At 45.6% G+C, this 14,205-nt stretch overlaps 1 protein-coding gene across 6 annotated transcripts in view; it reads right to left on the reverse strand.

The window, feature by feature from the left end:
- Positions 1 to 14,205, reverse strand: part of LOC132378631 (ras-responsive element-binding protein 1-like) — a 140,040-nt gene that overhangs the window by 86,919 nt on the left and 38,916 nt on the right. For all 6 annotated transcript variants that reach the window (XM_059945744.1, XM_059945741.1, XM_059945746.1 and 3 more), the window contains exons 4-5: positions 9,849 to 9,938; positions 6,657 to 6,820 (exon numbers count right to left, since the gene is read on the reverse strand). In XM_059945744.1, the coding sequence (XP_059801727.1) occupies positions 6,657 to 6,820; positions 9,849 to 9,938 (254 nt within the window). The remainder of the gene's footprint in view (positions 1 to 6,656; positions 6,821 to 9,848; positions 9,939 to 14,205) is intronic.

A 14,205-nucleotide genomic window follows, 5' to 3' on the forward strand; every position in this document is an offset into this window, starting at 1 on the left:
AATGAAATATAGTCACTGTCGTGCCTTCTTTGTAATTACATTAATATATTGGAGCCAGGATAAACCTTCAGGGATGTTGACACCCAGGAACTTGGAACTGCTCACCCTTTCCACTGATCCCTCAATGAAGACTGACATGTGCTTCTTTCCTGAAGTCCACAATCAATTCCTTGGACTTACTGACGTTGAGTGCAAGGTTGTTGTTATGACACCATGCATTCAGCCGATCTATCTCACTCCTGTACTCCTCATCACAGTATGAAATTCTGCCAACTACAGTTGTGTCATCAGCAAATTTATAGATGGCATTTCGGCTGTGCCTGGCCACAGTTGTGGGTGTAGAGCGATAGAGCAGTGGGCTCACTGAGGTGTGCCAGTGACAGGGAGATGCTATTCTGATCTGTGATGAGTCTCCCGATGAGGAAGTCAAGGATCCAGCTGCAGAGGGAACTTGAGCTAAGAGAAGACGTTAGGTAGGCTGGTTCTGTTTTCCCACAAGCAAAGAAAGCTAAGGGTGACCTTAGAGAGGTATAAAAAATCTCAAGACGAACAGACAACACAAATTGTCTGAGTTCCCCCCTCTTCTCCCTCAGAAGAGGGGAGTCTAAAACCAGTGGTCACAGGAACAGGGCGCCATAGTGGAGTGAGAGGGGAGGCCCATTTCCAGAGCACCCACCATGTCCCCTATCACCAGGAGAAGAATGGTGGGTGTGTGCTCTCCCATACCACTCCTGCTGAGTTCATTTTTGCTTCAGGCAAGTGGGCGGTGGGCTGCAATCACGTGGACCCGATTCCAGCATCTGCAGTTTCTTGTCTCACCAAGTGTGCCGGCCCAGGTGCCAGGTCCCAGGGAGCCAGGGAGGGTGGTGGACTGGATTCCTTCCCTGCTCCCGGGAGGGCATTCCCCGCCCTCCAGGTGAGGACAGGGAGCCAGGGAGGGTGGTGGACTGGATTCCTTCCCTGCTCCCGGGAGGGCATTCCCCGCCCTCCAGGTGAAGACAGGGAGCCAGGGAGGGTGGTGGACTGGATTCCTTCCCTGCTCCCGGGAGGGCATTCCCCGCCCTCCAGCAGATGGGAAAAAATCTAAATATGCAACAAGGATTAAAGTGGGGATGCTTTTAACCAGGGACTCTTTGGTGAGGTTTTCGTTACCCAAGCAACTGTTTCCGTCTCTCCGAAAGTCAAAGCAGGATGTGAAAGTTCCCATCTCATTTTTATTTCCTAATTTTTAAAAGCTTATTTTTGTGTTCCTTTCTATAACCCTTCTCCAAACACTGAGCTGTGAACAGTGGTGATATTCCAAAGGGGATGGGGGTGGGTTCTACTTGCGATCTGGGGAACTCTGCTGGTATCCCTCACTCCATGGCCATTGGTCGGATCTGGGCAGCACAGGATAGGACAGGCATCTCAATAAGGAGAAGGGCTGATGTTCGGTGGGTCTGGGGCTTGATGCTTTCACCATTCAGTCTGTTGATGCTAGGATACTGTTCAGAGGTCGAGTCTGCAACAACGAAGCCTCTACCCTGGGCCGTGAATATACTGGATAAACTCAAGACCAAAGTCCATGGGTTTTGGTACTTAAGGGAATTAAATGGAGATCAGCTGGGGCTGAGTTGGTACCAGTGACTCTGAGCTATAGGCAGACTGATTTACAGAAACTAGGTACGTTAGAGTAAACGAGTTACATGGCAGAGAAACAATCTTCTTGTCCACATCATCCATGACAACTCGGCTATCTCCATTGGCCCACATGCCTCTGAAACTTTCCCATCCATGTACCTGGCACAGTGGCTACTAAAAGACTGCTGATGTGTGCAAAGGAAGGAGCAGGTTGCCCTTCCCTCCTGTCTGACCCTCAGGATCCTCAAACTGCCCAGCAACACACTCAGACTCCTGCGGTTCAAGAAATAGCTCATCATCACGTTCGAGAGGGAAATGAGGGATGGCCAACGGACGCAGGCCTTGCTGGCAGAGCTCTAACACATAAAGGAATGCTTGGAAAGCAAATCAACCTCAAATATCACACGTCTAAGGTGCTCACTACTTAACACTTCAGCAGCAGTATCATCATCTTCAGCTCAGTGTGTGGAAACATCTGTTTCCTCTGGCCACTGTGCAGAAGTAACCAGGGAAACAGCCCGTGGCCAGCAGAGCCCGGGGCCTGTCAGCTCCCCAACTCACAAGAATTCAGACACTTCCACAAAATCAGCCCTCCCTTCCCCCCAGAGGGAGGGTGGAAATGGTGTCCTGTGCCTGCACTTGTGCAAGTTGTGTCACTGCTGATTTTGTAAGCGGCATTGTCTCAATTCCTGCATTTGTTACAGCTTCCTCTGTGAATGTTACTATTTTATTCAGTGCAGTAAATCTCTTGACCACAGAGGCACTTCTGGGAATAACAGCAGGCCTGCCCTGCCCTGCAAGCATGGGAGAAAGGGCAGAGCAATGGAGCTACTCCCCATGAAACGGGCAAAGGTTTCGAGGAAAGAGTTCTGCACACATTTGTAACTCCACCTGCCTCTTACAGTGAGGTAGCGAAATAACCGTGAGTGCAAAATGTTAACAGGATGTGTGCAAGCTGTGGTTCCGTTGGTAACACTTTCACTTTAGAGACCGAAAGTTGTGGTTCTGTCACAACCTAAGCTCAAGCTTTAGGCTGATTTGCTACTGCAGTACAGACGGAGTACAGACGGAGTACAGCAGTGTCAGACGTTCTGAAGAAACCATAACCCACTTACACTCGAGTTAAACTTTTAAAAGCAGCTGCTGAACTTTCTCTACATCATGGGCTGGTACAACAATTCACATGTGCAGAAGTGCGACAAGTTGTAGAGTGCAGGGAACTCTGTACAATACATCTCGGGCAGGAGACATCCCTCCCCACCACTAGAAGTATCGAGGTGCTGTCTCAAGAAAGAAACATCAATCATCAAGTCCCCCCACCATCTCAGTTACTGTGGAGTAGGAGGTACAGAGCCATACTACCACCCTCACCAACCTGCATGACCCTAATCACTACAGCATAGCAATATTGAGCACTTTGCACTAAAATAAGACCATCCAATATTGGAGCAGAGTTAGACTTTTGCCCATCGAGTCTGCTCCACCAGTTCATCACGGCTGATCTAATTTTCCTCTCAGCCCCAGTCTCCTGCCTTCTCCCCGTATCCCTTCATGTCCTGACCGATCAAGAATCCAGCAACCTCTGGCTTAAATGTACATAAAGACTTGGCCTCCACAGCTGCCGTGGCAAAGAATTCCACAGATTCATCACTCTCTGGCTAAAGAATTCCCTCCTCATCTCCATCCTCAAAGGACGCCCCTCTATTCTGAGGTTGTGTCCTCTGGTCTTAGACTCTCCCACCATAGGAAACATCCTCTCCACATCCACTCTATCAAGGCCTTTCACTATTTAATAGGTTTCAATGAGGTCACCCCTCATTCTTCTGAATTCCAGCGAATACAGGCCCAGAGCCATCAAATGCTCTTCATTATGACAAACTGTTCAACCCTGCAATCATTTTCCTTTGAACCCTCTCCAGTTTCAGCACATCCTTTCGAAGATAATGGACATAAAACTGCTCACAATTCTCCAAGTGAGGCCTCACCAGTGCTTTATAAAGCCTCAACATTACATCCTTGTTTTTATATTCTAGTCCTCTTGAAATCTCAACCTGCAAATTAACCTTCAGGGAATCCTGCAAAAGGACTCCCAAATCCCTTTGCACCTCAGATTTTTGTACTCTCTCTCCATTTAGCAAGTAGTCAATCCTTTCATTTCCTCTACCAAAGTGCATGACCATACACTTCCCAGCACTGTACTCCATCTGCCACTTCTTTGCCCATTCTCATAATCTGTCTAAGTCCTTCTGTAGCCTCTCTACTTCATCAAAACTACTTGCCTCTGCACCTTTCTTGATATCATCTGCAAACTTAGCAACAAAATCATCAATTCCATCATCCAAATCATTGACATATAACGCAAAAAGAATCTGTCCCAAAGCAGACCCCTGTGGAACACCACCAGTCACCGGCAGGCAAATAGAGAAGGCTCCCTTTGCCTCCTGCCAATCAGCCACTGCTTTATCCATGCTAGAACCTTTCCTGTAATACCAAGGGCTCGTAGCATATTAAGCAGTTTCATGTGCAGCACCTTGTCAAAGGCTTTAGAAAATCCAAGTGTACAACATTAACTGATTCTCCTTTGTCTACCCTACTTGTTATTCCTTTAAAGAATTCCAACAGGTTTGTCAGCAAGATTTTCCCTTGAGGAAACCATGCTGACTTTGGCCTATTTTATCACGTGGTTCCAAGTACCCTGAGACGTCATCCTTAACAATCAACTCTAACATCTTCCCAACCATGGAGGTCAGACTAACTGGCCTGTAATTTCATTTCCTCTGCGTCTCTCCCTTCTTGAAGAGTGGAGTGACATCTGCATGTTGTTTATAGATGTTGTTTATCTATCCTATTCATGATTCTTTCTTGCAAAAATTGTGCATCATTTATTTTTAATTTGTATTTTGCTTGTCAATGCTGCTTATCTGATGCTTTGAGCCTGTGGTGCTGCTGCAAGTGAGTTTTTCATTGCACCTGTGCATTCAAGTACTCGTGCAGATGACAATACACTCAATTATACACCACTGCTGCAGATGATACTAAAATTGATCGCACCATTGAAAGTGAAGAAGGTCATCAATAATTATGGGGGAGTTTTGATCAGTTGAGTAAGTGGGCTGTGGAATGGCAAACGGAGTTTAATTCAGACAGATGTGAGGTGTTGCAGTTTGGAAAGTCTAGCTAGGATCCTGGGCAATGTCGTAGGCCAAACAGCTTAGAGTTCAGGTCCATGAAAATAGTCACAGATAGACTATTTTGACCAAAGTCAAAGAAGGCTTTGGTACACTGCACACACAAAATGCTGGAGGAACTCAGCAGCTCAGGCAGCATCCATGGAAATGAATAAACTGTCGATATTTCAGGCCGAGACCCTTCTTCAGGTCTCTAGCCTTCATCAGTCAGCACACCGAGTATTGACGTTAGTAGGGTTATGTTGCAGTTGTACAAGATGTTGGTGAGGACAGATTTGGAGTATGGTTTTAATTGTGGTCATTCTGCTATCAGAATCAGAATCCGGTTTATTATCACCGGCATGTGTCATAAAATTTGTTAACTTAGCAGCAACAGTTCAATGTAATACATAATATAAAAGAAGAAAATAAATAAATTACAGTATACATATACTGAACAGATTAAAAGCTGTGCAAAAATAGTAATATATATTAAAAAAGTGAGGTAGTGTTCATTGCCCATTTAGGAATTGGATGGCAGAAGGGACGAAGAATTACAGAAGAGAATACAGAAAAGATTTACAAGGATGTTGCCAAAACATAAAGGATTGAATTATAGAGAGAGGATGGACAGGCCAGGACTTTCCTCGAACGGTGTCTGTGAGAGGAGCAGGATTGTCTATGTTTTAGGTTGACATGACATGTCAGGGCTGAGTGCAGACATGAGTAGTCAGTATTGGGTAGGTGAGGTGTGGGAGAGAGCAGCCAGAAGGGATTGATGGATTGAAGGGGGGGGTGAAGGACGATGGACAGATCAGGCCTGCTGAGGGAGGAGTGGAATTGAGACATGATAGATGAAAACAGAAAAGAAAGAGGTAAAGCAAGGTGGGGGAGGGTATGTAAAGATTGGAGGGAGATTAACAGTAACACATCTGCTATCAGTGGTGGACTCTGCTGAGTAACGGAAGGTGATAATGGAGACACAGGGACTGCAGATACCAGAAGCTGGATCCAGATGGAGATTCACCCAGAAACATTGACTCTCCATAGCTGATGCATGAAGGTGATAAGGTGAACCAAGAGCAGACCAAGAGAGGGGAGGGGAGAGCTGGTGGGCAAAATCTGTGGGTAGTGGGTAGATGGGAGCAGGAGGGGGGCAAGAAGAAGAGGTTGGGGACAAAATTCAGATGGGTAAGGGAAAGGAAACAAAAATGGGAGGACGGGAAGTTGGGGGGGGGGGGTGTGATGAACACTGGAGATAAGAGTTACTGGAACTGGGGCAGTGAGAATCCCAAATCTGACCCCACTGCAGCCAACTCCAAGCACAGCATAAACACAAGAGATTCTATAGGTACCAGAAATCTCCAGCAATCTCCAGTAAGCCAGCCAGCATCTATGGAGGGGAATAAACAGTCGATGGTTTGGGCCAAGACCCTTTATCAGGACTGGAAAGGGAGGGGGTAGAAAAAGTAGGAGGAGGAGCCGGAATGGGAAGGTGGGGGAACAAGTTGGCAGGAGGCAGATGAGACCAGGCAGAGGGATGTGAGTGGATGGAGGAAGGAGATGAAGTAAGAAGCCGGGAGAGGATAGATAAGCAGTCCACGGTGCCCAGCAGATGCCTTTGACCCATGTCCCTTTAAGTTCCACCCTCACCTCCCTGCTCCTTAAACTATACAACTTGCAGGATTTCCGAAGCACTGAGCATCAATGCTGGACACATCAGTGAAGGAGGACCACATCATGGTTCCTGCAATGAGATGCTCACCTGCCCCAGGTTCCTGCCATTTTGCTCTGTGAATTTGTCTAGTTTCTGACAGAGGTCGCACGCTCACCACAAGACTCCACACCTCTACCCTCCACACAACTCACCTGTGCATGTTACCATTGGTGGTAAAGGCTTGCTGGCAGATCGAGCAGGTGTAGGGCCGCTCCCCAGAATGGACCAGCATGTGTCGATCTAGTGAACTGGCTGAGCTCAGCGATTTGCCGCAGATGCTGCAGGAATGGTTGTTCCCTCCATTGTCTGTGTTGTGCTGTGAAGACATGGTGTACTCCAATTAAACATGGTGCCCAGCAAGCTAGACCTACTTGTCCACACGTGGCCTTTATCTCTCAATAAACCTGTGTCAAGCACTGCTCCTTACAGCTCAATCCTTGCATGTATCATCCTCGGCATGAAGAAATTCTTTGTGAATTGTCCCTCTCTCACCTGAAACCTACATCCTCTAATTTTTCCCTCCCCTTTCCTGGGAAAAAGACTATATGTGTTCACCCTATCACTATCCTTCCTGATCTTACACACCTCCGGAAGGTCACACCCTTAGCTCCAATGCTGCAGTGAATAAGATCCTGGCCAACCTCTCCATAAACCGGGCCCCTAAGCCCTGGCAACATACCTGCAGATCTTCTCTGCCTTTTTCCAGAGTGACTGGGTCGCGGGCCCTCAGAAAGTAGGCCTCTGGGAATGGCACTCAGGAGGCTTTTAGATGGAATATGCAGAGAATGGTGAGATATGGACCATATAGGGGGAGATGAGACTTGGCGTCAGCCCTGGTGGTCTGAATGGCCTGTACCATTGTAAGACTCAAGTGAACTGCTGCAGACTCAGCGTAGCTGTGGACACACTCACTCCGGTGCTCTGTTAAGTTAGCAGAACTGGTCACCAATCTCAAGGCTACGTAGAAGGAAGGGGAAGGAGGTCTGAATAAAAGAACTTCAGTGAAGCAAACAGTGAATGGAAATGCCTCTCTCCTGGTAAACCTTAGCTGCAACTTGGTAAAAGTTAAACAGCAGCACAGCTTCAACTCCGTTCCAAACCTTCTCTTCATCCCTCTGCACCTATACTTGTGTCACACTGCTTAGTGTGCCACTGACTACCGTGAGAAACTTACCAGGCTTGCTGTCTAACAACATGAACATTGGGATTTGAGAACACAGGTTACAAAGAAAAGCCAGAATTTAAAAATGTGTGAACCTCATGGGCTTGCTTACATGTAGGGCTCATTGTTGGGAGAGGTTCGACAAGCAAAGACTTCTTTCCAGGGAGCATAGGAGACTGAGGGGTACACTTACATACACAAGTATATTAAATTCTATGGGGCAAAAGTTTGGTGTAAGTGAACACACTTTTCTCCAAGGTTGGGGATCAAAAGGGTACAGGTTTATGGGACAAGGTCCAGTTAGCCCCACCCTCTCATGTTCTCCAAATTCCTTTTGGATTCCTCTACTCGGGATGGGTTACTTTATCAGGATGGGATTTAATCTCAGTAAGACCATAAAACAAAAGGAGCAAAATGAGGCCATTCAGTCCATCGAGTCTCCTGCACCATTCCATCATGGCGGATTTCTTATTCTTCTCAAACACATTCTCCTGCCTTCTTCCCATAACCTTTGAGACCCTTAATCTTCAAGAACCTATCAGCCTCCACTTTAAAAATACCCAATGACTTCGGGGGATGAATACTTCTGAACTGCTGACATTTCAGGTTTTCAAGCTTTACAATTTTCCGTTTTTTTGGGGCGCTCTACTTGAAAAAAGAGCATGTGATTCACAAATAAAAACTCAGTTAAATTGATCAAAATCCCTGCTTCTAATCCTCATTTATGCCAGCAAAGTGTTGGAGCTAAGTACGTTAAACAAGGCACTGTATAACAATGTGACATCCTCAGCCCTATCACTCTGTACAAAGAGAATGAGAATACTTCAGATGAGATGTATAAATCCAGCAGTGATAGCTCTCATGCATTGTAAGATTATACAATAAGGTCACAGATCAAATGAATGTGACAAGAGTCTGTACTTTGAAGGTCTGCTTCTATTGATCCCGTGGCATGTACAATTATGTTGTGAAATGTGTAGACAAGATGGTTGTTACATGCACTGTCAAAATAATACAAGTTTAATACAGAGGGATGAGGAATCGTCTGCAAGTGCTCAGGACGCTCTTGGTGATTGTTGGGGTGACTTACAGTGGACTGAAAAGCTTGAGCATGCAAGTATTAAGAAAGAGGATGTGCTGGAGCTTTTGGAAAGCATCAAGTTGGATAAGTCACCGGGACCAGATGAAATGTACCACAGGCTACTGTGGGAGGTGAGGGAGGAGATTGCTGAGCCTCTGGCGATGATCTTTGCATCATCAATGGGGACGGGAGAGGTCCCAGAGGATTGGAGGGTTGTGGATGCTGTTCTCTTATTCAAGAAAGGGAGTAGGGATAGCTCAGGAAATTACATACCAGTGAGTCTTACTTCAGTGGTTGGTAAGTTGATGGAGAAGATCCTGAGAGGCAGGATTTATGAACATTTGCAGAGGCATAATATGATTAGGAGTTGTCAGCATGGCTTTGTCAAGGGCAGGTCAGCCTTACGAGCCTGATTGAATTTTTTGAGGATGTGAGTAAACACATTGGAGTACTGTGCTCAGCTCTGGTCGCCTCACTACAGGAAGGATGTGGAAACCATAGAAAGGGTGCAGAGGAGATTTACGAGGATGTTGCCTGGATTGGGGAGCATGCCTTATGGGAATAGGTTGAGTGAACTCGGCTTTTTCTCCTTGGAGCGACAGAGGATAAGAGGTGACCTGATAGATGTGTATAGGATGATGAGAGGCATTGATCGTGTGGATAGTCAGAGGCTTTTTCCCAGGGCTGAAATGGCCGGCACAAGAGGGCACAGTTTTAAGGTGCTTAGAAGTAGGTACAGAGGAAATGTCAGGGGTAAGTTTTTACACAGAGAGTCGTGAGTGCGTGGAATGAGCTGCCCGCGGTGGTGGTGGAGGTGGACATGATAGGGTCTTTTAAGAGACTCGTGGTTGGATACATGGAGCTTAGAAAAATAGAGGGTTATGGGTAACCCTAGGTAGTTCTAAGGTCAGGACATGCTCAGCATAGCTTTGTGGGCCTTATTGTGCTGCAGGTTTTCCATGTTTCTATGCTCATGTTCATGGTCTTACAAGGGATTTAGAGCAACATTAGGCACTGCATGTAGACCACATCAAACCTACAAAGGTGACTACTGACTGTAGAAAGGCCCTCGGACACAGAGGATAAAAGGTCAGAGCATACCTGTCGAATGTGCATAGTTAATTGGTGCTGGGTCCCACAGTTCTTCCCACATAATGGGCAGATGAAGGAAGACTTCTCTTCTTTGGTTTCCTGCAGGATGACAAAAATTGAGAAACACATCAGAAGTAGGAGGTGAGCAGGAGGGAGTGGAACAGAGAGCAGCCCAATGGACTGTAAGGGTGCTGGTCACACAGTGTTCTTCACACTCTCAGCCGCTCCCCCAAGGCAGCTTACACTCCCATAATGGTTCCTCATGGGTTGGAAGACAGCTCATAAAAGAAAGAATTTCCAGAAAGGGTTGCCCTCTGACAACTTTACTCTCACTACAAGCAAGTGGGATCTCTTTCATACAAAGAAAAAGCCTCTGAATAATAAGGAAAAGATAGTTGTTGGCCTTAGCAGTTAGGTGCCCACAAGGTGCTGGGACCCATGATACAGCTAACTGCTTTCTCCAGGGCTGGTAGAGACTTCTCAGATAGAAACAGAACGCCATGCAGCAGGTGGTGCTCCCCAGGGAGAACTCTCCAATCGGATGCACTCCTCCATACGTTTCAACAGGATGGACAAATGGACCTTTCTGACATTCACCCACCTGCCACAAGCAACCTGCCGGAGGGAGTCAGCGGTCAAACAGCATCAATGGCAGGAAGGGAAGAGAGTTGTTGACAATTCAAGTTGAGACTAATGCGGGGTCTCAACCTGAAACATCGACAAATCCTTTCCCTTCCCTCAGAGACGATGCTCAACCCGCTGAGTTCTGTGTTGCTCCACATCTGCAGTCTCTCTTTCATCCACCCACTTGCTGATGAATCTGTTTCCAACATCCTCTCAACAAATGAATTCCAAATCACAAAAGCAGTACAGAAGGCCAATCAGTCGATCTGGTCTGTATGGCTCTGTGCTATCTGGCTTCTTTGTAAATGAGTCTTTCTAAATACTCAAACCCAAACCAGGGTTCTGTGTGCATCACTCTGCCTTCAGCTAGCCACTTTTGACCAATGCAAAGTGACCCCTAAAGGCTTAGCAGAAAAATAATTCATATTTTCATTCCCTGATCAAATGTAATGTTGACTACAAAAGTCAACCATACAGAATTTACATTTTTAATTGTTCTGCTTTAGAAATGTATCATGAGAATTCTGCAAAGTTCATAACCAACAACCAACCTAGTCTATTCATACTGCTCTGTGTAAAGGTCTTGGGCATCTGTATACTGCCAGGGTACCAAAGACTTTCCTCAGTACTGTGTTTGTCAACGTGGAGTAGAGACCGAATTTGTAAATCTAGTGGGAACAAAGGATATCCGGAATGGTGAGGGTGGAGCGCTGCGGGAGGGGTGTGGGATATGTGGCATAGAAGAAATGCCAGAGGTGGGCAGTGGCACTGGTGGAGACATACCACCCCGAGACACCAGGCAAGGTCATTTGAATTCAAACAATGGGTTTATTGATCATTACAGAATGTCTCTCTGGTGCTTGTTGCTCCCTTCCCCTTTTTCCAATCATAATTTCCCCTTCCTACTCTCAGTCCACAATAGAGACCCATATCAGGATCAACTTTATCATCACTCACCTATGTTGTGAAACTTGCTTTTATGCAGCAGCAGTACAGTGTAATACATAAAATTCCTACAGTACTGTGCAAAAGTCGTGTGTGTGTGTGTGTGTGCACGCACATGCGCTTGTGTCTAAGACATTTACACAGTGCCGTTTAATTCTGGCAGAGTGGCCTGGGGAGTGATACCGTGGCTGGAAACAGGGCTACAGGTGTTTGCTCACACTGTGGTAAATGAGAATTTTGTTGAAGATATGAGAAAGTTGAACAAATCTGTCAGATTTAGCTGCATTTCAGGGAAACTGTAATTTGATGTAATTTCTGTAATTTCTTTATATAGAATCACTACAGGATGATGCCATTCTGCCCATCAAATCTGTGCTGTCTTCAACCAAAGTAATCCTTCAGTTCCACAAGACCTACTTTTCACTATCTTTGCAATGTTTTTAAGGGCAAGGATATGTTTTATTTTTTAGCCAGGGCTTCTTCTTTGCCACACATATAAATACCCTTTATGTACAAGGACTTAGAGAGTGTGCAGCATGAGCCCTTGGCTTCTGCAGCTTACTCAGCCTTTTTTACCAGTGTCATTCTTCTCTGGTGATGAAGTTTAGAGGGCAGCCTGACCTAGGCAGCGTGGCTGTGGCTTCATATCTTTCTCACGATGGACTGTTCTGAGTTCCGAGGTAAATTCAGTGGTCTTGTATTTGTGCCTCTCTATTATCATTTCCCTGACTTGCATTGAATGCTCTTTTGTCCTCATTTTGGTTTGCTCTGTTGAATGTCTACCTTACTGTTGGACCTTACAGAGAGAGGGGTACCTATTCTTATGAATCTATTGAAAACAGGTGATCCTCCAATTTTCCACATCAATAAATTGGGTGGGTTGGTAAGATAATATACAGTGTTGGACCTGAGGAAAGTTAGTGTAGTAATTACAAAGGAGATAAATACTTTTTCAGCCTGTGTTTTGGTTTTTAAAGTTGTTGACAGGCTTCTGGATTTTTTTTTGATTTGACATGATGCACAACACTTTGTGGATCAGCTCAAAAAATCCTACAATATATTTAAATTTAGTAAGTGAGGCAGTAAAATTTGAGAATATGTGTTGGGCTGAATACTTTTTAAGACACAGTAAGTTATTTTTCGAACAACCCTAATATGGAACATGTGAGGCAAATTGCCCCTTGTGCATAGGTGAGGAGTAGAGTTTGGGGAGTGGGGAGTGGGAGGGAAGCTGAGGAAATGGTTGGTTCACCACAAGGGTTAGTGTCGAGTTATTTTAATGGTCAGCACAGACTTGGACCTCTTTCCATGCTGTATGACTGTGACTCTGCACAAACCATTGCAGGCATTTAAAAAACAAATGATATTTTTATTGAGTAGTGTAATCCAGTGACACTTTTCACCATTACAATGGAACTGAATGTTCAGGGCAGTTTGAAAAGCCTTGACAGCGTTCCTCCTGGACTGAATTCTGAGCCATTTCCAGGGCTGCTGACACCCCACCTGATTTAAATCGTGACTCTGGTTCTGTCAGCCCAGCCCTGCCCACCGCGGGTCAGGGCCTCACCACTGTCAGTACCGTTGCCATCAGACAGCAGGCAGACAGGCTGCAGCAGAGTGGTGTAGTATTGAAAGAGGCCCTTCAGCCCAAAGCGTCTATGCCTATCCCTACCAATCACACTTGCCTGCATTAAATCCACACCTCTTTATGCTTTCTGTCCAGAAACCTTTTAAATTGTCATTACTGTTCCTGCCTCCACTAGCAGCTCAGACTACTCTTGATTTTAAAAATGTATCGCACAGAACTCCTTTCAACCTCCTCCCCGCTCACCTGTAGCACGTCTTATAGCTTTAGACAGATCTACCATGAGAAATAGACACTAGCTATCTATCTATGACCTTCCTATTCTATATGCAGTAGATTCTGGTCAATTGAGATACATCATGTCCAATACATTTGGCTCAATTAAGTGGCTTTCCCAATTAGCCCAAGTTTCATGGAAATAGTTAAAAAGGTTTAAAAAAAACAATTACCATTTAGCTGAGTAACAAATTGTGCATTAACTGAAATACAGAACACACGGGAACAGTACCGGTACCACTAGCGGTTGTCCAGTGACGACAGGACCGGTTATAAAGTGGAACAGCCATTGCTCCAGTGGTGTGAATAGTCATCACAACTGGGGTCTTCCTCGAGATCAGTGGATGACCATGTCTTGTCATACCCTTCGCTCTCCATGGATCTCATCTGCCCGGCCTGCCAGAGCTGACTTCACAAACCAGGACAGGCATGTCCCTATCTCACCAGGATACCCTCATCCAGTTCAGCCCACCTGTCAAAGAGGTGTACTAAGGTGTGACCGATGTTCCATACCAACAGCCTCTTAGAGCTCAGGTGAGAGCTGAGTGTCACGTAACATTCAGCATGACCGTCAATACTTTCAAATGAGACTTCTAACCTGGCGAAGGAGTGAAATTGTTTCGTTTTCATTCCTGGCTGAATGCTTGGAACCGCAGTGAGCAAAACAGTTCTGAATTGTCCTATTCCTTATTCCTCTCCAACTATGAGTGGCAAAAGTCACAGTTTTCTGAACACAAGCACACACAACAGACGTTATTTTAAAACTGCTCACATCAAGGTGTGTCATTTCGTCTAAAGGACACGCGAAGCACACTACTGAAACTTTATGGCAAAAGCCCCCTACCCCAATTAAGCAGCATGGTGTTCCAAATAAATGAATGGAATCCCAGCTATTTCCTTGATTTGCTTTTGTTCTTTAAGAATTGTTCCAAATAA

This window comes from Hypanus sabinus, chromosome 20 (assembly GCF_030144855.1).
Source record: "Hypanus sabinus isolate sHypSab1 chromosome 20, sHypSab1.hap1, whole genome shotgun sequence".
Taxonomy (NCBI): domain Eukaryota; kingdom Metazoa; phylum Chordata; class Chondrichthyes; order Myliobatiformes; family Dasyatidae; genus Hypanus; species Hypanus sabinus.